Consider the following 22,145-nt stretch of genomic DNA (forward strand, 5'->3'; position numbering starts at 1 on the left):
TGTTTTAGAAAATCTAGCTATTTTCTTTAAAAATGTAATTTATGTTCAATGTATCAGGTTTATTATTTTTAATAAATAAGTACTTTTAAAATTTGTTATTTCTAATATGAAAGACATCAATAGATATAAGCCTCATAATCAGAAATTATTTGGGGTCCTCAATAATTTTTGAGAGTAGAAACGGGTCCTGAGATCACTGATCTACATAGAAGAGGCATGCCAGTTCTTTAGGAGAAATAAATTATTTCCTGGTCCCAAGCTTGCCCAGATTTTGTTCCAAATGACTGTGTGTAACAAATGTGAATAGTAGACAAAAGACAGGGTTGACAGTTAAAATGCAGGGCAATATTTGAGACATACACACTTATACTACAAAATTCATCACTGTTTATCTGAAATTCAAATTTAACTGAGTCTTCCTTTTAGGTTTCAGGGATTTGTTTTTTGTTTTTGCTCAGTCTGGCAACTCTAGGGACATTTCTAAAATGTAAAAGAAAGAAAAAATAGTGGTCAGACTTACAATAAATTCTTGGCTTTCCATTGTTTCTTCTGAAGTCATAAACCAATCAGGTCCAGAAAATAATCAGTGGTTATTCAACTACTTATAACACCTAAATTGAAAAATGACAGGGAACATTCAACCCCAATGAAAATAAGTATCTTGACCTGAGAAAGGAATCTGAGAGTTCCAAGCTATGTAACTACCTAACAAGGGAAACATGGGTGCAGTCAAATTACTTGCCACTGAGGACACAATAAGTGACACCACACTGGAAAAGGAACCTGTCAGGTAAGAAAAAATGAAGTAAAATATGTAAATATTTAGTAGTCTGCAACAATTCTTCCAGGGGCCATAACATGTATCACAAATGATTCCCCCCACCGCCAGGTTGGGTTCCTATCAGAGCTTCCATTTTTAGTTTTCTGAATTGCTATGGTCACCACAAGAGGGTGCCCTGTGCTTCACATTTTTCCTTTTTCATCTTAAAGTCAACAAACCACAGTATCTAGTACCAAATACACGTTAATTCCTGGGCAAGGAAAAAAAAATCTTTTCATGCCCTGGACACTGCAGCTCCACTGTTAGAGGGTCGAGGGTTCACTCCCCACCCCTGGTTGGGGCATGGGAAGGAGGTGATCAGTCAACGGGTCTCCCTCAAACCTGTTTCTCTGTCGCCCGTCCAGTCCACTCTGAAAAGCAGTGGAAAAAACATCCTCAGATGAGGATTAGCAAACAAACGGAAAAAATATCTTCAATATCATTGCAACAAGTTCTGTAACTATTCCATGCTACTGGATGTTATTGTGACCTAGCCGGGCGTGGCTCAGCGGCTGAGTACCGACCTAGAATCTAGGAGATGGCGGTTGGATTCCCAGTCAGGGCACATGCCCGGGTTTGGGGCTCGATCCCTGGTTGGGGACGTGCAGGAGGCAGCTGATCAATGACTCTCATCATTGATGTTTCTGTCTCTTTCCCTCTCCCTTCCTCTCTCTGAAATCAATAAAGATATATTTTTAAAAATAAAAATAAAAATTGTTATTGTGGGCAAATTTGGAAATCTAAAGTCACTGCTGATGAAGAGATGAAAATTATTTTTTTCCCCTAAAGTCTTGGTTCCAAAGGTATGATTCCAGGACCAAAAGCATCAGCATCAGCATCAGCTGGAAACTAGTTAGAAATTCAAATTCTTGGGTTCCACCCCAGACTTATTAAATCAGAAAGTCAATAATCAGGGCCTTGCGGTGTTTTAACAAGCCCTGCAGGTGATAGTGATCCGTGCTTGAGCTTGAGCACCCGGCCCTAAAAGACCTGAGAGGGGTTCAATAAAGCTGTGATTTTTAAATTCTGGATTCCATTTCTCATTTATACATGTAAAAACATGTATTTATTTAGCACTTACTATGTGCCAGACTAAAACAAACAAAACACCATTCCTAACCTCAAGAAATTTTCAGTATCGCAGAGTGATGAACAATAATTACAATGAAATGTGACAAAGGCGCACCCAAGTCAGCCTAGGGCGCTGAACAAGGCTTCCGAAGGGCACGTCGGGTGAAGTAACCACTAGCCAGGGAAGGTGTTTCCAAATAGGAATCAGGGTGCGCAAAGGCCTGCGGAGGCCAGCAAGGTGTCACCGGGGCTCCAAGCAGCACAACGATGGAGTCGGGGTAAGACAGCGGCAGCGAGACTGAAAAAGTGGGCAATAGTAACAGGACTCAGAGGCCCTTCTAAGTCACGCCGAGCGCTTTGGACTTTCTCTAAAGACAGCAGGAGGCCACGCCAGGATTTCCCAAGATGACAGTCTGACTCGGGTTCTACAGAGACGGCTCCGTGGGCCCTCGCTCCACAACAGTTCTCAGGACAGCAGACAGAGGCGGCCCACTGCCTTTCAGAAACAGCCTCCCCGCAGCCCACACGCCCCCAGCCCGCTGCAACTGCTGGAGCCCAACGAGGCCAAGACGGCGCGGAGGCCGCGAGAAGGCGCTCCCGGCGCTCCCGCCACCCCCGCCGCCCCCGGAGCCAGCCGACCGCCGGGGCCGAGCCGGCGCAGGCGCAGCAGAGCCCCGGCGCAGGCGCCCCGCGCGGCCGAGCCCGGCGCAGGCGCAGGCGCCCCGCGCGGCCGAGGCCGACGCCCGCGTCTCTAACCGCAGCTCGCTCACCGGCGCGACCCTACGCTGGACGCTGTTCAAGTGCTTTAAACGCTCCCAACCTTACCCTGTCGATGCTATTTTTATATTCATTTTACAAAAAAGGAAACTGGTACGTAACAGGTAGGCAATTTGCCTGAGATCATAGAGTGAATAAAGGCCGATTCAGAATTTAACACTAAGCGCTCAAAACTCGGCGCTCAGCCTCAAGCGCTTCCTGCCTCTGCGGAGAACGCGCGTGGGGCGGGACGGCCGACGCCCCGGCGGCGCTGACCACGCCACGACCAGCCTGGCAGTCCCGCCGCGGGCACTTCCATGGCATCCTACAGACCAGCAACAGAATTCACCGACTCGGGGTTACTTACAGGGCAGTCAGGATTTGCAAGATAGGTTATTTTCCTACATTAGAGATATTACTTATGGGACTTACAACCTGAAACAAATTGAAACGGTCCAAACTGCCATAAAGGACAAATCAGATTACAAGGATTAAACCTCAAAGAAGGCTGACTGGATTTTTAAATACTCAGAAGAGCCCTAATTTATACATTCAAAGGAGAGTCACACCCCTTTCTTAGCACTTCATGGGGGAGGTTTCTCCCGCGCTAAGTGAGCCCTCCCCGGAGGCCCCCGCGCGCGTGTCGGGGACTCCGGCGTCCACCCGCCGCCGCGGCCGCTTAAAGGGCCAAGCGCTCCACGGGCGAGGGACCAGCGCCCGCGCCCCGCACGCCGCGCGGCTCGCGCCCAGGGAGGCCGGCCGCGCCGCTGCTCCCGCACCACGGCCGCGTGGGCTTCCTTCCGAACCCCTAAATGGCTCCGACTTAATTCGGAGCCACGAACCCAAAGGCCTGTGAAGGAGCCACATCCGAATAAGGAGAAGCCGCATGAGGGTGGCCGGGCCCCTGCGTGACTGGTGACGGTGGAGACCCGGCCCCCGGCCTCACCCTCCGGGGCCGCAGACCCGCGCGGCCCGCGCTCGGCGTCCTCGCGTCCGCTCGGGGGCCGACTCTGCCGTCCCCGGCCCCAGGCCCGCGGCGCCGCCTCGGCTGCGGCGCCCTCAGTCCCGGACAGCCGGGAGCCGCTCGGGCTCCCCAAACAGTTCGCAAGCCCCAGTCGGATTCTCCCGCCAAAGACCATGACGTCACTACCCCGGGACCGCCACCGAGGCGACGCGGCGCTCAAGCCGCAGCCTTGGCCCGCCGACCAGGCTCCTCATTGGCCGCGCGCTCCCACGCCCCGCCCCCGACGGCACGCCTGGGGCGGAGCGACCGAGCCGGCCTCCGAGCGTCTCCCGGAGGCTTCCGGGGAGCGCCGTCGCTCGTCCTGTGACGCGCGCGGCCGCGACCCTAGCGCTCGGGACACCGAAGGGGCCCACGGACGCCGTCTCTGGCCTGTGTTTTGGGAACTGAGCGGAGGAGGTGGAGTGGGTCTGGCGAGGCCGCTGTGGCGGGCTGAGGTCAGTGCGCCGGTCCTCCGTCTCCGCGGTGTCCCGCCCGCTCGAGGGGGCGGGGCACCTGGGAGACCGAGCACGCACGCGCGGGGGTGGAGGCGGGTGCGGGGCCCCGGGGCGCGGGCGGCGGGCGGCGCGCGGGGCGTCACGCCACGGCACAGGTTTGCGCTCTGGCGGCCCGAGGCCGTGTTTTCAGGCCGAGTCCCGTCTTCTCCAGGACCTGGGTCCTGGCGGCCCTGAGGGCTGCGTGCGGGCGGAGGGCGCTCGCGCACGGCCTTGCGGGACGAGGCGGCTCCGGGCCTGGGCGCCGGCCGCGGAGGCCGGTCGCCGTGAGCAGGGCGCGGCGCTCGGCCCGGAGCGCACCGTTTCCCGTGGACACACCGTCAAGGCCGCGGACGAGCTTCCCCGCCGGGAAGTGCGCGCCTCGGAACATCGCGCATGTAATTTTCCCGGAAAAGTTGTGAGCCTTTGAAATGGCCAAGGAAAGAGACGCAGGTGCGGCCGTGCAGCGCCTGCTGCTGTCCTGGGGCTGCTTTGGCGGGGCGGCCGCCCGCCGACTGACAGCCGGGACGCCCCCCGGCTGCACTCACACCCGTTAGCAGGCTCCCTCCGCCTTTCTCGCTGCTCACAGGGCTTGTCCCCGAACATGTACACACACTTGGAATACTTATAAAGACAGTGTTTATTAAAATGATTTCATTTTCAAAAATGAGCTATCAGCTGTTAAAGTGTGTGTACATTTGGGGGGACACCTTGTATTTGTGTGTCTGGTTTTTTAATTTTTCTTTGAACTGATTTTAATACTTAACTAGTTCCTTGATTAATAATTTAAAAATATTTGACACGTGTCCATTTTATAATTGTAAAAGACTAATGAGTTTACCTTTTCATTACACTTACGTAACAATTGATGGAATGCTCAAGAATTCTTGAAACCCACCGCAAATTCTACCAGAACTTGGAAAGAATGCATGAGGACAGGAGGCAGTGTGGGGTCGGCTGCCCAGCTCACTGAGCTTTGTCCTATCACTTAACCTTTGAGCCTGTGTAAAAAGTTGGAAGAAACCACCTAGTGGAATTATGAGGCTTTAAAACAATGTGTGTAAACTGATTGGCTTTGTTACACAGTAACTTTTATTCCTTGTTTAAAGCTCCTGTTTAGAAGCCAGTTAGATAGAGGTCACTGGTTCATTTAACAGTTTTTGAAACATACATATTCTGTGATAAGATGATGCTAAGAAATTTCTAATGAAAGTTTTAATATTAGGGTAGAGTCACAAAATTAGATGTTTGTTTTAGTTACACAGCTACTGTGAAGAATGGATGGCCTGGTAGGACAGTTTATAAACTGTTCCCATATTATAGTGACAGCGGTTGTGGAGAACACTGGATGCAGGTTAGAGCCGTTCCGAGGTCAGGTTGCTAGGACCTGGGGACAGACTGGTAAATGATAACATAATGGTTAAGTACTATTGAGGGTGTGCTCTGTAGCAGCTTGAAGTGCTGTGTGTACATTATTTTGATTGATCATCACAAAACCCTATTCAGTATGGTTTTTATCCACATTATTTATATAGCCGATAGAGAGATGAGGTAACTTGCTCAGAATCCTAGTAAATGGCTAGTAAATGGCTTGTCTGATTAACTCAGTGGAACATGGGTCCTTAGGTAAGAGGAGGACGGTGAGAAGAACAGGCTGGCAGGAAAGACAGTGACTTGGAATTAATGAAGTGAGGACACCTGCGTGTTACCAGGGGTTAATGAGAAAGTAGACTGATGACCAAGGAGGTGAGGCTGTGTAACTCTGGTCTTCCCTGGCCGTTGTGTAGGGATGCTAAGTTGTACCAGGCCTTGTTGGCTTCTTTTTAGTCCATATCTTTCTCTAAAATAAAGGTATACTTGTTTACCTACAGAGTATACCTTTTTAGTCGTAATTGCAGACGTGCATTATGCACCCAGGCAAGAGTTTCTGACTTAATTCTCCAAGCCCCCCAAATAATTCTTAGGCGAAGGGATGAAGGAGATTCTCAGGGCCGAGAGAGGGGGAGGACAGGAAGAGCCTGGTTTCTGGGAGAATTGTGACTTTCGGTGCTTGCAGAGCTGTTGCTGCTTCCTCGGGCGGTGCCTTTGCCAGGCAGAGGAATTGAAGGCTGGTGGTCTGCCCTTTGTAATTTCTAGTTTATTCAGAAAGGAGAGTTAGCAGTGATCCTGCTATAGTGATAACCATAAACTACATTTCAATTTTATTTATAATCCTACTTCCTTACAAAAGAACTTGAAATGCTTAACACTTCACAGTTTGTAAGATCCTTTAAAATACATTATTTAATTATTCAACAAATGTATAGGTTGTAATCAAGCTCCATCCCTGCCCTGATAGTGTTTACATTCTGTGTGTAGACAGACAAAAATAAAGTTCCAGGAGGTGATAAGAGGAGACAGGATCAAAAGTGGCTGAGGGGGTATGTAGGGTTAAGGTTAGCAGGGAGAGAATATATTAGATTGGGTCGAAGAGAAAGCCTCCAAGCAAGTGATGTTTGCAGGGACCTGAATGAACCAGGAGGTAATCCCTATCGATGTAAAGGCCTTGAGGTGGGAATGGTCTTGGCTTAATGAACAGAATGACGGCATGTCCTGGTTGCAGTGAGCCTGCTGGAAACATTTGTAAGGGATGAAGTTAGCGAGACATTCCCAGGCCAGATGGAAGAGGGCCCTGTAGGCCACTGTAAGGACTTTGAATTTTGTTCTGACTGTGATGAATCCTTGGAGGATTGTGTACAAGAGGTTGGCATGCTGTGCTTTACGAACTGAAATGCTCATTCTGGCTATTGCCTGGTGAGTTGATGCTAATGGAAGAAGGGAGAAGCAGGCCTTTGTTAGGGTGCCCCACTGTAGTTCAGGCAGAGCACAGTGCTGGCTTGGACCTGGTGGTTGTGATGCTGATGAATTGTCTGTTTGGTGAGAGGAAAAGGAGAGGACAGTTCAAGACCTTTGTCCTCTCTGCAGTTCTGTAATTGGTGTTTTCTGAGATGTGGGAAACCAGACAAAAAATAAGTTTGTTAAAGTTTGATAGTTTAGCCTGTCTGACCTGGCTCAGTGATTGAGCATCGACCCATGGACCAGGTGGTTACAGTTCAGTTCCGGTGGTCAGGGCACATGCCCAGGTTTCAAGCTCCATACCCAGTAGGGGGCGAGCAGGAGGCAGCCTATCAGTTATTCTCGCATCATTGATGTTTCTATCTCCCTTCCTCTCTCTGAAATCAATAAAAATTTATAGCTTAATTTTTCCCATTTTAAACTGGAGATATAGTTCAGATAAACAAGTAGAAATGTCACATAGAAAGGTGAACATTAGAATGGGGAGCTAAGGTGTCAGCTTAGAGCAAAGCAGCTTAAAGTCAGTGACCCCTCTGAAAGGGTGCATGTGGGTTCGAAGGGAGCCCAGGACTGAACGGGGTGCCAGGCAGCACATCATGGTGGAGCGAGGGGTGGGGGGTGGGGGTGGGAACCATCCTGGAAGCTACAGGAAGAAAGTGTCCTGGAGGGAGCTCTCACCTCAGACGGTAGAGCTGATTCATCTTTAGTTTCACCAGAATGGTGGGAGGGAAGCCCAATGGATGGGCTCAGGTGAGAGTATCAGGTGAGGGATGTGGCTGCCACACTAAGTACAACTGATTTTAGCATCATATAAATTAATACTTCCTTACATGTCTTTTAAAAATTCGCACTCAGCTGATCACCTGAAGCCTGTTCTAAAAATGTCCAAATTCTCGTGTTGACTTTGGAGATTTGGAGGGGCTCTGTGCCCTCTCTCTGTGCAGCATCTGCTACAGTGACAGGTTTTTGCTGAGACTCAGAGACACAAACAGGTTTTCATCTAGTGCTGTGTTTACTGAGCTTTACAGGATACAGAAAGCAGCAGAGAGTAGGGACAGCATTTTCCTGTCTCCTGGAGGCCTGCCCCAGCAATTCCCAAATCCAGCACTTCACCCCCACCCATTGCCCCTTCCTGCCACAGATAGGTGTGGCTTCCAGAGGTAAAGACCACCCAGGTACAGGAAGGCTTTAGCCGCCTTTGCCCTCTAATCTGTTGTGTCGTTCTGGTCCTGTAGGCCCAAGGCCTGCATGCTAGCTAAGAGGGCCTGAAGAGACAGATACAGCCCTTCCCATGTGTTAACTCTCTTGTTTCCAAGAAAACCATCTGAGACTGAGCTTGTTCTCAGGCAGGCCTGCATCGTCCCAGGCCCAGTGTAAGCTTTTGCTGCTGTACTCATTTTGTGTATGTACCTCTAGTGATTTAATTAAGATGACAGGTTCATTCAACAAATGTTTGAGGGACTCCTGTGTGCCAGGGACTGGCGATGGATGCTTCAGTAAGTAAAGAGTACAAAAACCACTGGTTTCTTCCATCCTGCACTCTAGGAAGAGTATACAGAATAAACACATAAATTGTATAATAATACTGGAGGTGATATGTGCAATGGGGAGTTAGAGCAAGGAGACAGAAACTGGCCAGAAATTTGCAATTTTAAATATAGTTGTGGAAGGAGACCTCACTGAAGTGACATTTGAACAAGACTTCAGCAAGTGAGGGAGCAAGCCCGTTACCTAGGGATAGTTTCAGAGCTTAGGAGCAGCCAGAGGATCAGTATGGCTGGAGCCCAGGGAGCAAAGGAGACATTCAGAATAACTTGAAAGGAGGGGGTTGGGAATTGGTGCCCAAGAAATAAATACTGGGATGGGATGGCCCCCTGAAAAAGGCCGATTCTACAGCTTACTTGTTAAAATCTGGTAATAGTGAGCAGAAATTAAAATTTTAAAAATTTAAAGTAAAAAAATCAAATTATTTCATTGGAGGTTGTAGTATTTTTAAATGTAAATAACTTGAGGTCTGTTGACATTAAATGTCCGAGTTCCTTAATCTTACACTTTGACTTGACTTAAAAGTATAGCTTAGTAATAAAGATTTTATATACTAGGACAGTCTGGTCCTGCAGTTTAAAAGGCCTAAAGAATATTCTAAAGAGCTAAAATTTTTAAAACGAATCACCAGCCCATGAAAGTTGATTCAACTGATTTTTTGAAAGGCTTGGTAAGTGCTCCTCTGAAGTTCACCTGGCAGCGAAATTTGAGTCCACTATGCCTTTAGACAACTGAAGACTAATCTGTTTTCCTTTTTCCAGACTTGCCTATTTACCCCTTTCATTCACAGGGATGGAAACGGAAAGAGGACAGGACAAGGCCGTGGGAGAGGAAGGGACTGAAAACAAGAGAGAGGTAGAGAAAAAGAAACGGTCTAGAGTCAGACAGGTGCTTGCAGACATCACCAAGCAAGTTGACTTCTGGTTTGGAGATGCAAATCTTCACAAGGATAGATTTCTTCGAGAGCAGATAGAGAAATCTAGAGATGGATGTAAGTTTGCTTCCGTATATGGTGGAACCAGCTTTTATGTGTGCTGCCTTTGACTTACTAGTAATTCTATTAATTGGTGTGTATAGTGTATTTATTACATACTCCTGTAGAACTCGTTGCCAGGACAAATGATTTCAAAGGGGAGGTGGTATAAATAGTGATGGACACAGGAACTTAAACTTGGGGTAGTGAACACACAGTACTAGTGTTACCCCAATACAGTTTTTTAGAAATGAAGTTCATGACACTGCATCTACTTACTAGGGTTAAGGACCTAATAGGACTCTAGAATCTAATCATTCTAATGACCAATTTTACTAAATTGACTCACCAGGTTGTGTTTTTCAGAGGTGGGAATGGATAGGCATTGAGGCATGTCCAAAGCATGCATTTACATCATACAAACCCTGAAACCTTAGTTTTAAAAGAAGGGAAATGTGTTTAAGAATTAAAGTGGGATGGGATTTTTTAGCCATGACTACACCAGAGGAGCAGTTTGAAATTTTATTTATATTCACTTTTACATTTTTATTAGATGTTGATATATCACTTCTGGTGTCTTTTAACAAAATGAAAAAATTGACCACTGATGAAAAGTTAATAGCCAGAGCACTGAAAAGTTCAGCTGTTGTAGAGGTAAGAACTATTTCATATATTGCATAATTTCTTACGTCGCTTATTAGATTATTATTAACCTTATGTGCATGTTTAAAGCTGGATTTAGAAGGCACCAGGGTCAGGAGAAAAAAGCCTCTGGGTGAAAGACCAAAGGATGAGGACCAGCGGACCGTGTACGTGGTGAGTGGGGGCCGTGTGCGCGGCGAGTGGGGACCCGTTTTGGAGGCCCAGCCACCAGACAAGAGAGGGAAGGAAACATTTTAAGAATACTCAGGTGGAAATTTATTGACCTTGAATAAGAACACTTACATAATTAATAATGCTTCTGATTTATCGTAGGAGTTACTTCCCAAGAATGTCAACCACAGCTGGATTGAAAGAGTGTTTGGGAAATGTGGCAATGTCGTCTACATAAGTATACCACACTACAAGTCCACAGGAGACCCGAAGGGGTTTGCCTTTGTGGAGTTTGAGACAAAAGAACAAGCAGCGAAAGCTATCGAGGTAGGTCCAGAACCTAAAAGGGAAAAGCAAAGAAAATTAGCAAGTGTTTAATTGGAAGCAAAATTTTGCTGATTTCATTTCAGTTTCTTAACAACCCACCAGAAGAAGCACCAAGGAAACCTGGGATATTTCCTAAAACAGTGAAAAATAAGCCCATTCCCGCCCTTGGAGTAGCTGGTGAGTTTAAGAGCCACGTAAGTGAAAACGTTTTAAGCGGACGCAGTTGCGGTGCCGGGAAGACTGACAGTGGGATCGTTGCAGAGGACAAGAAGAAGAAACGGAAGAAGAAGGGCCGCGTGAAGAGGGAAGACCGCGCCCCGACCGGAGGTGTAGCCGTGGGCGCAGACACAGAGGGCAGCGCCTGTGAGGCGAAGGGGCCCAGGGCCACATCTGAGGGCTCCGAAGGGGAGGGCGCTGAACCCCAAAAGGTACCCTCAAAGAAGAAGAAAAAGCGGGTTAGAGCTGAAGTGACTGGCTTACCTTTGGTGCGAGCAAAGAGAAAACGAAGCAGCTCTGAGGACATGGGATGCCCGGCTCCCAGAGCCAAAGTCAGGAAAACGGCGCAGAAAGACAACCTGAAAAAAGCCTTAGAAGTGTCAAAAGAAAACAAAGGTACTTTGTAACTAAGGTTAGGACTCGACAAATAAACCTTTATTTTTTTATTTATCTTTTTAAATTCATTGGTTTCTTTTTCTTAAAGATCTAGAAGTCTCCACTGAAGAGGAAAAGGAAACAGGAGATATAATAAAAGATGGATCACTGTTAAAAGCAAAAAGGAAGCATAAGAAAAAACACAAGGAGAGGCACAGAATGGGAGAAGAGGTTATTCCACTGCGAGTACTATCCAAGTAAGTGGGTGCATGGGCGGGGGTCAGCCGAGTCCATCACCATTGCTAAAGTGCAATTCCAATTTGTGCAAACAGAGTTGCATATTAGCAACAGTAATGGCCTGCAGCCCAGATCTGCGCACACACAGCGTGGAGGATTAGGAAGCAACAACCACACTAAAACATGGAAGCACTTATTTCTGTCTGTCAAGCAAATGCCTCCATGTTAAAGTAGTGGGTGTTCTTAGCAGGTTTAAAGGTTCAGCTGAAATACACCACAGATGATGGGTCAGGCTTGTGCACTTGTGAAAATGCAAAGGAAGACTTACCATCACTAAAACATGGAAGCACTTACTTTTTTAGTTCCAAAGCAAGTACATCCACGTTTAAGTGGTGGGGAGCCCAGTCCCGGAAATTCTTGTAGTCTGGATATTGCTTTAGCAACCTGTAAAGTTGACAAAACAAGTCTCCCACACCCGCAAAAAAGGTGTGGGTTTGGAGACACCTCCACTGAAACATGGAAGCACTTACTTCTGTTTTACACAGCAGGTACCCCCATGTTAAAGCAAAGGGGGTCCCTGTGGCCTCTGGAAACAAACGGGGGTCCTGTGTGGCACGGGGGGGGGGGGATAATTAGGACTCACTTCTACTAAAACATGGAAGCACTTACTACTTAGTCACAGAAAGTATTTCCATGTTAAAGTGAAAGGGAGTCCACAGACTCGAGGGCCGGAGGCAGGTAGGAGAAAGTAAATGGCATACCTTTCAGAAGAGCTTTTCTTAACCTTCCTGGACCCTAGTTCCCCAAAAGTTCCATCATCCTCTCGAAGGTTGAAAGCCTGGGGCTCTGGGCTCCTATATTTATAGGATCTGTAACTCTGAATTCCTTTTGCCTTTTTATCTTAGAGAATCATTAAGAGCCTTTTGTTATTCTAATGTCTCAGCTAGGGGAAGGTATGATCCTGGGTGGGTCTGGATTTTTTTTTTTTTTTTTTGAAGTATACAGATGTCAAAGTTAATAGCTAAAACCATTACCAGAAGATCTACTTTTAAAAAACTCTGCTATCTGCTCGTTTGATGGCCTAGATTAGGGTTAACAAAGAGCACTCCTAGGAGCCAGGAGGGCCATTGTGTTTCTCCCAGGAGGAGCTCAAGCTGTTTGAAGAAGTATCTACATGTTAAATGCATGTAAATAAGTTGCTTCCAGGGGGTGTTTTTTTTCCTCTTAGAAATTCCTTTTCATTCAAGTAAATACTAAGGAATGTTATCTCTGAAATTGGAAGCAGTTTAACAAGTAATCTTTAAATTTTAATCTCTCGTTTTTCCCCCCAGAGGTGACTGTTTTAGTAAATGTTACCCGTTAGTTAATTCAAAACTTTTATTTCCAAAAGTTCAAATAATTGAAGTATATTCAAGAATCTGCAAATTAAAAACATTTCATCTGGATCCTGGGGTGGGGCAGCTTCCCTTTGCCTGTTGCTGTATGTTTTAGACTCTTGAGTAATTGGAGAGTTTAAGTCACTGTGAGTGACTTAGTCATCTGCTATTTCTAAAGTGTGTATATATATATTTTATTACAGGAGCGAGTGGATGGATTTGAAAAAAGAGTATTTAGCGCTGCAAAAAGCCAGTATGGCTTCTTTAAAAAAAACAATATCCCAATTAAAATCGGAGTCAGAAATGGAAATAGACCATGGAGTAACTAACAAGTCTGGAATGAAAAATGAAAAAAGTAAGCAACAATATGATAGTTTTTGTAACATTATATTGTATTTATCTACTGAAATACTATTTGAGCTATTATAGGGTGAATAATTTTTAGAAACAATTATACAGTAGTCATTATAAAAGTTAATGATTTGGCGAGTTGTCCAGATGTGTGACTTACTCTTGATATAAGAACATTTGAAGGACTCATTTAAACAGTATGTTTTCTAGTCGGTTATTTAAGTTTTCTCTAGTTCTCATTATTAGTTTGATTTAGTAATTACTGCCTAGTTTATGAATTAAGTTTGTATAAACAAAGATTGTAATTTCTCACTTGTAATTTCATTCCATAGTAGTAACCACAACCAGAAATAGTACTAACCAAGATTCTTATGAAATCTTTAATATTTGGATATATTTTAAGTTCTTATAATGAAAATAAACTTTCACATCTGAATTATTTTATACACTAGTCTATATTCAATGCCTGTTAATCTCTCTACTTTATTAGGTACTTTTTTGTTATTTAGTTCAGGGAAAATGGGCATTTTGGGGGGAAGATTTTACAAGTGCTCTTCTAAAAGTAACAGCATGCATTCACAGCAATACCAGTTTTTGTGTTTTATTTCATGGTTATCTGCAATAAGCAGGGTGACTTTGTTTGTAAGGCCTATTCTGAGCCCCAGTGATTTACAACAAAATAACTTTCTTAATTACATAAATTATGTTACAATTAAGTTTTAAATGAAGTAAATTATTTAAAGCAGCCTAAGAAATGATGATGTTATTCTAAAGAGGCCTCCTCAGTGTTAAATGATTAAATGTTATAGTTACTTCTGATCTTTTTCTGCTCCATTAACAGCAAACAGTGAGGAGTGCCGTCCCCAGGAGAAGGTTCAGGCGGCTGGGCCGCAGTTTGTGAGTGGCGTGATTGTGAAGATCGTTAGCTCTGAGCCTCTACCTGGCAGGAAACTAGTCAGGGTAAGGCCTTAGGTTCCCCAGGTTACTTGTCCCTCTTTCCTCTTCAAGACTCCCCTGTGCACACGTTTAGAATATGGAAACAGAGCCGATTGCATTAGAGCCTGTTCCCCTGTGTAAGGCGCTGGCGGGTCTGATTCCACGGGGACTGGGATTTGACCTGAAGCAGGCTCCAAAGACTCGCTCATGGCCGCACTTGCTGTGGCACTCAACACCCTTCCAGAGGAAGACTGCAGTTTCCTTGTGTTCTGATGGGTGCCTCCGATGGCTGGAGGCTGTGCCGCGAGTGAGGAAACTGTGCTAGTCATTCTTGGCTGAAGGAGTGGATCAGCAGAGGGCTTTCCCAGTATTCATTTTTCAGGGGACTGTTTCCCCCCAGAGAAATGCACTTTAGAAAAATGGCGCCAAAAATTTTTGAAAAATCATTCAACATTTGACTTGGTCAGAAATTATTTTAAAATCATAATCACCTACTGTTGTCAGGTTTTGAAGCAAACTAGATAATTTGTGATTTGTTTTCATTAGCGCTCTTAGCTTTCAATAGACTCCTAAAAGTTTTTTGACCTTAAGTGTTTTGGAATAAAGAGGTAATATGTATATTTTTTTTCTTAGCATGGACTTAGTTTATTTTTGTTTGTTAATGAGTCCTTGGGAATTTACGTTTTTTTTCCTGAAAGAAATGCAGGGTGTTTTGCAGAAAAGAGTCTTTTTTAACTTTATGGGGTTTTCTTTTTAATTAATTAATTTTTGGTATTTTCAGTTCATGCTGATTGTTTTAAAATTTTGAAACAATTGCAGAAAAGTGTAAAGTGTTTTGAAAAGCTACAAAGTTTGTGCGCACGTCCTGCCTGGCCCACGTCCTAACGTCCTAACGCTGCTGCACAACTCCTTTTCCACGTCAGAGACTTTCTCTAACCAGACTTTTGTGCTCCACTACAGCAGGATTTCTTATTGCTCGGCTCTTTTGTGAGGCATATTTTATTTTTACCCTTAGCCTGTCACCCAGTTAGGCGAGACACTGTCGTCCTAAACTGTGTAAAGTATTCTGTAATGTAGCCAATGTGTTTAAACTTTTTATGCTGAGGGTCAGCATGTCGTTTTGGTTTTGTGTCCTCATGCCAGTCACATTTAAACTTGCATAACCATTGAGGTTGCTCACTAAGCACGTGTGAGCACTCTCCTGAAATTCTGCAGCTGCCACATAAGTTTAGATTCTCCTCCTGACAGTGATGAGGGCTCGGTCAGTCTCACCTTGACGTTCCCAGCTTGCAGAGTTTGTGGCAGAATAAAATTTCACACGAGGGATAAAATTGAGGACTGCATAAGATTTAATAGAAAAATTACTCCTAATTTGTTGTTTGGAATGACTGACCTAAATTTATATCAATTATAAATTCTTCACTTATGATCATCAAAATCATAAAAGAACTATTAATCAGGTTCATCTTTACTTACTGTTTGTTGGAACAAAACTGAGCTGTGAGGATGGCAACTGCTGTTCTGCCTTGTCCAAAATGATTGCCAGGCTCATTGTCATTCTAAGAAGGGTTTGCCGTCCCGAGATCGCCCTGACGTTATAATGGATATTTAGTAAATACCTTTTGCTCTGTAGTTTTCTAATCAGTCACATAAGTCAGTTACGTAGCTAAACTACCAAATTTTTTCCACTTTAAACTGATTTGTTCTTGCATAGTCTCTACATTGAATACATTAACTTACATAAAGGAAAGGGAAGAATTGACAAGTCTGTTCTCTTTTTTTTCCGTTGAATTAGCAAGCATTTATTAAGTGCCTCCTTTGTAATAGGCAGAGTGGCTAAGTGTAGGGATGAGTTAAGACTTACAGAAACTCTGGCTTGGACCGTATCCCGGTTTTTACATAGTTAAGCTTCATTATTAACTAGTAACTTTTCATTCTGTGATGAAGTAATATTTCCAGGTGTTCCTCAGTTCTGTAATACAGATTTTAAAAATCCAACCCCTAAAAGTAACTTCTTTAGCTGTATGAATTGAGGTTGATAAATTAAGACTAGTGTGACATTCCTGCATAATTGCATTGTACTTACTGTAGAACCTGCTGTGAATGCCGGAATCTTGTTAATTTGCCCTCACAGCAGTCTTGCTAGGGAAAGCTTTTGCTTGATTTGGGTGACCACGACTTGTTTAGGAAAAGTTGCTTAGGTATTTTATCAAAAACTAAGAGGTTTTGAGCTATCTTTTCAAAGATCCACTCAGGAACTTAGAAGTTTTGTAGGTTCACTGAAACTTTTTTTTTTTGCATGAGTTGTTATAAAAAGTTGAATGTTTTTCACATACATTTTAAGTCATAAGTGTACAGGTGAGGGAAACGCCTTCCCCAATCCATTGTGGGTGTTTTATTTTGCTTTTAATTTCATTCCTGATTCTAACTGCTCCCAGATGTGGTACCCCTCTTGCTGGTGCGGGTGGGAGGCAGGTCTGTGCACTCTGCTGTACAAGTCTGGTGTCCTTCCGCGGTGCTTCCCTTCCCAGGGACACTTTAAGGATGTGGTTGAGTAAGAGAAAGTTATGATCAGGGTTGGTGTTCAATGGGTTCTCGGATGTGTCCGTGTCCATTTTTTAAGGGCATTTGTATATATTTTAGAAGAAATACTTTATGTATGATAGTTCTCATTTTAAGTGTCATACGACATAACATTCTGACATAACTACTGGAAAAATTTTAGCATTGTTATGAAACATTTTTATACATATGATGTCTTTCTAAACTCTGCTGTAGGACACTTTGGCAGCCGTCTCAGAAGTTGTTTATGTTGATTTGTTGGAAGGAGATACAGAATGCCATGCGCGGTTTAAGTCTCCTGAGGATGCTCAAGCAGCAATGAATGCATATGCAGAAATTAAAAAGAAACACTGCTGGACACTTGAGATTCTCGCTGGTAAAACTTCATGGAAGCTTCCTTTCAACATCGTATTGTGGGTGATTGTATTATGTTTTCTGAGTTTGGCTAATGAAACTAGTGTTTTTATGTACCCTTAACATGCACGTAGCAATAAATATAATCTGACAGCTATTGAATGTGCTCCTTCCTGTGTGCCCTTGTGACAGTGCTCAGGGTTCTGTCTTTTTCAGGTGACCACGAACAGAGGTACTGGCAGAAGATTCTGGTAGACAGACAGGCCAAACTGAACCAGCCTCGTGAGAAGAAGAGAGGCACCGAGAAGGTAACCAATTTTGTTTTGTTTTGTTTTGATAGTCTTCATTTTTTGTGGGGGTGTTTTTGGTAGCCTAAAGTTTTTTTCGGAGGCTGACTGACTTCTGTAAGTAATTTATAATCCTAAAGCAGCCTTGGCTTTGCCATACATAACAGGTTTACCTGGTGTGCACTGTCCTTTAATTGAGAGGGAATGCTTAATCACTTATGTTTTGAAATACAAGAAATTAGAATTATTTACCCCACAAGGGTGCATGGTTTTAATTTAGGGTTTCTCTTTTCTCATTTTTTTAACTTGTGTAACTTATAGCAGTCTTGATTTCTGGCTGCTTTGTTTTCAAAAGGTGGGAAATGATTATTTAAACATTGTCTTAAGGGTAAAAAACACAATGCATTTAGAGTGTGGTTTTCAAGTACATGAGCCTCCAGAGATTAGATGTTCCCTGAACAGGATAAGCTTTATTAATTCTTCCCTAGGATAGTCAGGAAGCGATATAAACAAGTTTAAATACATTAAGTAATTTAAAGCAAGCTTCTCTTTTAATAATTTTTTTAAATGACTAATTTATTAAACCATTATTGTTTCTAGAGAGCTGTCAAGCTTGTTATTTTAAAACAAATTACTATGCTTGTAAAGGTTAGTGCATCTTGAAGTACTTCGAACAAAATAGGGCACATTATAACTAAATTACTATTCTCAGAATTTTAAAATGTATATTGCAAAAGTCAGAAAAACTTATAAAGATGTATATTCTTTTATCATTGGTTAGCACTTAAAAAGTCGTACTTCCTGTATTTGATGGTTTGGATCCGTATTTATAAAATTATTTTTTTCTTAAGCTTAAAAATCAAGTGTTTTTCATCAGCCTAGCATCACCTGTGTTCATTGGAATTTAGATGATTTGGGGGGAGGTTTCCTATGGTCTTTGTTAGTTCTGTTTCCCGGAATGCAGACTTTTGCTCAGAGGGGGGCCTCCTTCCTTCCTAAGGGACTCTTTCAGCTCTGTGAGGTGTTAATTTGAAAGCCTGCTTGAGATTATTTAAATGGTAAAATCATTAATCCAGAACTCAGCACTGAAATGAAATCACTTTGTTAAATAATGCTTATCTTTTAATTGGTGTGTGATTTTATTTAAATCTTATATTTGTAGAACTAGGAATTAGTAATTTTGTTTTTCTGAAAGATCCCATTTTCATAAATTTGAGGCAAGGAAATAAATATTGAGAGGGAGTTTTATGCATTGGCTTGGAGCCCAGCCAGTGGCTCTGTCATTGAGTTGCAGAGTTCTGGGACCTCACTCACCTGTTGTACCTTTAGGCTTCTCCTAGAGCATCTCAGTTCAAGTTAGGGAAGTAGTTGGCTCCTGTTGTGAAATGAAAAAAAGAAGCCACACAAAGTAGCTACTGTCCAAGCTTTTTAGGGAGACGGGTAGATCATGATTAGTTTGTCAATCGACTTTTTTGTTAGTTCATTTAGTTAATGTTTTTGGGTGTCCGTTGGGGTTAGCCACTAACTGAGGAAACAACCACAAGTGACAGCATAATCGGTGTTGACAGTGCAGTGCAGAAAATAAACGAACGGCACCGTGGGACAGCTTTCCTTCAGCCAGACTTGTCTGGGAAGTTATCTCCGCAACATCAGCAAAGGGAGCCAGCAGCCAGGGGAAGTGCACAGGCTCTGAGGGGAGGGGGACCAGAGATGGTGTAGCTGGAGAGCTGGGAGCAAGCCTCTCAGGAAAGGGAGCTAAGTATTCAGAGAAGGTTAGCAGCCGGGAGTGAGACATAGATACCTCACTGACATGACAGTCCAATGTAGTCCATAATTGAGTGAAAGAAAAACACTAATAAAAAATCCTGGGTCTTAATTTTCACGTTATGGAGTAGAAAGGTGTTTGGGACAATTTCCTAAGTCCCTGTCGGCATATACAAAATTAAAAACAAAAAAGGACTAGGTAAAGAAAAATTTTACTTCCTGCATATGTATTCTTACATATAAAAATCAAGTGTGGGTAAAATAAATTAAGACCTCAGAAAATATCTGCAAGATGCTGGAAGGGTCTGCCCACGGTCTAGCTTGTCTCTGCGAGACCAGGTTCATGTGGTGTGCCCCTCGCTCTGAGCGCTGACTGAAATTAGACAACAGCTGCTCCGAGCAAATGAGGCTTCTCTCCTTTTTCTTTAGCTTTTGAAGCATATTTGAATGTCTTGTTGTTTTTTATCAAAATGTTTTTTCCTACAGTTACCAATATGTCAGACATTCAGCAGATGAAGGCATAATTCACAAAACTTGTGAAGCGCACGGGGCATGGGTGTGGCAGCCTTTCCTCTTGCCCCGCCTCGCCGAGGCCGAGGTTTTTAGTTTAACCAGAAAGTGCCTTCCTGCCAGTGGCAGGTATCATCAGAAACTTTAAACAAGTTACGTTAGTGATTGGTTACTCATTAGAATCAGTATTTTTATGAGAATAAGATTTTTACCTCCAAGGCTAAATAAAATATTTAAAATGTTTTTATCAAGAAGCTTTTGGAGTATTCAGACATTTTAAATGGTTGTCTTCACTCCACGTAATTTCATGCCTTCTTTGAAGGTACTGAAGTGTTTGTGTTCTGGTGTAATACTAAATACTCTCAGTAGCAGGTCATATTCAAGATATTTATTTCAATCCTCACCCGAGGATATGTTTTTATTGATTTTTTTTTTAAAGAGATAGATGGAGAGAGTGAGCAGGAGAGAAACATCGATGTGAGAGAGCATCGATCTGTTGCCTCTTGCACGCACCCCAACCTGCGATCAAACCAGCAGCCTTAGTATGTGCCCTGACTGGGAATTGAGCCCGCAGCCCTTTGGTGTGTGGGACGTTGCTCCAACCAGCTGAGCTGCCCGGCCTGGGCTGTATTTGAGATATTTTAATTTTCAAATTTGTAAGCAAACCTGTAGCACTCAACCCAAAATATGCTGTCTCATTCCAGTAACACATGAGTTCTCAAGCACAGTGTAATCACTAAACCACACGGCCTGTAAGAAGTGTCTTAGTGACCAACACTCAGTCCCAGGGGTAGGAAGCAACTAACAGGCCAGGGTCCCAAACCCTCCGGACAGGTAACAGAAATTGCCTGCATGGAGTGTGGCTGTTTTTAATTGAAAATTTTTTAATAATCTGGAACTAGAGTGGGAGGGTTTTAGATAATTTAAAGATTTAATGCCTTTTACACTTAGTAAACTGTAACCTAGACAGTTCTTTCTGTATTTGATTTGGCCTAAGCCTAATTATCTCATTTGTCTTCCTCTCCCCCTTTTGAAAAATTTTATTCAAGCTGGTAGTTGTAAAATTTTTCTAGTCATAATTACCTTTCTGTTTTTAAGTATCCAATACATTCTAATTTCTCATTTATTTCTTTGTAGTTAATCACCAAAGCAGAAAAGATCAGACTCGAAAAGACTCAACAAGCAAGTAAGCATATTAGATTTTCCGAATATCAAGAAAATTGAAAAAAATTTTGGTTCACCTCTTAAGATTTCACTGGATGCTTGAGTTGTTTCTGAGGAATCCCTTTGTATTGTGCTAGTGATGCATAAGGAACGTTTTTAAAACCTACATCTACTTGAAAGAACTTGTAAATAAGATTTTTTTCCTAAAGACAAGTACATTGTAACCACAATTTTCCATTAAACATTTTATTTGTTGAAATTATCTTAGATCAACCTCAAAGTGATTCAGTGTTTTGAGCATTATCGTTAATTTTGTTCTTTTAATGCTAAAACAACATGTGCAGAAAAATCAGTGCTACGTGAGTATATAGTTCAGAAAAGTGTGTAGACCCTCGCCTACAATTTTGTAGCTGGTTTTCCATTTCAGATTCCCCGAGTGTCCTTCTAGGTGGATGTCCGGTCGATGTGGTCTTTTGTTCTGTGTGTTGTCCTCTGCCTGTTTCAGTTTCCATGGAAGAGACCACATGAACTGTTTCTAATTAAAATGTTAAATTTTAAAAGTATTGAGTTTGTATTCCATAAATGAAGACAAAAATAAACTATACCAAATGCTATGAACACATGGGGGGAAATCTAGGAGTCAGCATTAGGCATAACTGAGGCCTCTCACTTTATTCAGGGAACCCCAGGCTGGAGCACGTGGTGCCTTCCCAGACCTGCCCCTCAGGGGCCTGTGCAGACTGCATCTCCCTCCCACCAGAATGTTAGGAAAGTCCCCTGGGCAGCCTGGGGGCTCACTCCTCAGGCCACTAACTGGGTTCCTTCAGCTCCTCCCAGAAATGGGCCCTCCTCTGGCTACCCCTTCTGCGCATTCATCAAGGGAGCCTAAAGTCAGAGCTCTGAGGAGATTGACTACCTCTTTTGTTGGGGGTGACATTAGCTTTACTACCAAAAATAGGTATCCTGGCAACTCACTCACTCTTGTCTCTCCATGAAGGAAAGCTAGCAGACACACTCTGATGGGGGAGAAGAAAGACTTATAAATAGTAACTAAACGCAGCATGAGGATTATGACTGAGTGTGCTCCACTTGGCCTGGAATAATCCAACGGAAATGTATGTTTCAAGAATCGCGTTGATCTCGGTGAGGACAGTCTAAAGGTGACTTTGGAGAGGTTATCAAGTAACATTTCAGAACTTCTACCCCTGGCAGTTTTTAAGACGAGATAAGCACTCCTTGGACAAATCTCTGTGTTTGGACATGGGAGATGATAGTGAAGCAGAAAGACTCAGTTCCCTCTCTCCTGGAGCTTACGTCCCAGGGGCAGAGAGACAGGAAACAGAAATAAGTGAAAATTACTGTTAGGTAAGTCCTCTTCT

At 43.6% G+C, this 22,145-nt stretch overlaps 2 protein-coding genes across 7 annotated transcripts in view; one reads left to right on the plus strand and one right to left on the minus strand.

Moving 5' to 3' along the window:
• ZGRF1 (zinc finger GRF-type containing 1) overlaps positions 1 to 3,749 on the minus strand; it is a 54,484-nt gene extending 50,735 nt beyond the window's left edge. Inside the window, 2 exon segments of the mRNA XM_081134681.1 lie at positions 521 to 1,191; positions 3,594 to 3,749. Of these exon segments, the coding sequence (XP_080990807.1) occupies positions 521 to 559 (39 nt within the window). The 5' untranslated portion in view covers positions 560 to 1,191; positions 3,594 to 3,749.
• Positions 3,750 to 3,896: 147 nt separating this feature from the next.
• On the plus strand, positions 3,897 to 21,028 carry LARP7 (La ribonucleoprotein 7, transcriptional regulator). 6 transcript variants are annotated; one of them, XR_013998667.1, is made up of 13 exons: positions 3,897 to 4,105; positions 9,312 to 9,512; positions 10,048 to 10,148; positions 10,227 to 10,310; positions 10,470 to 10,634; positions 10,718 to 10,811; positions 10,896 to 11,246; positions 11,335 to 11,482; positions 13,042 to 13,193; positions 14,031 to 14,149; positions 16,904 to 17,104; positions 17,258 to 17,349; positions 20,740 to 21,028. XR_013998667.1 is itself a non-coding variant. In XM_081135076.1 (13 exons), the coding sequence occupies exons 2-13, from the start codon at positions 9,314 to 9,316 to the stop codon at positions 20,824 to 20,826; spliced, it is 1,752 nt and encodes a 583-aa protein (XP_080991202.1). In that variant the 5' UTR covers positions 3,897 to 4,105; positions 9,312 to 9,313; the 3' UTR covers positions 20,827 to 21,028. The 6 variants fall into 6 exon arrangements, 5 of the variants coding, with proteins under 5 accessions (XP_080991202.1, XP_080991200.1, XP_080991203.1 ...); XM_081135076.1 differs by having other exon boundaries at positions 16,904 to 17,063; XM_081135075.1 differs by lacking the exon at positions 3,897 to 4,105 and adding an exon at positions 4,204 to 4,594 and having other exon boundaries at positions 16,904 to 17,063.
• The last annotated feature ends 1,117 nt before the right edge of the window (positions 21,029 to 22,145 follow it).

Source organism: Miniopterus schreibersii, assembly GCF_964146895.1.
Source record: "Miniopterus schreibersii genome assembly, chromosome: 4".
Taxonomy (NCBI): Eukaryota; Metazoa; Chordata; class Mammalia; order Chiroptera; family Miniopteridae; genus Miniopterus; species Miniopterus schreibersii.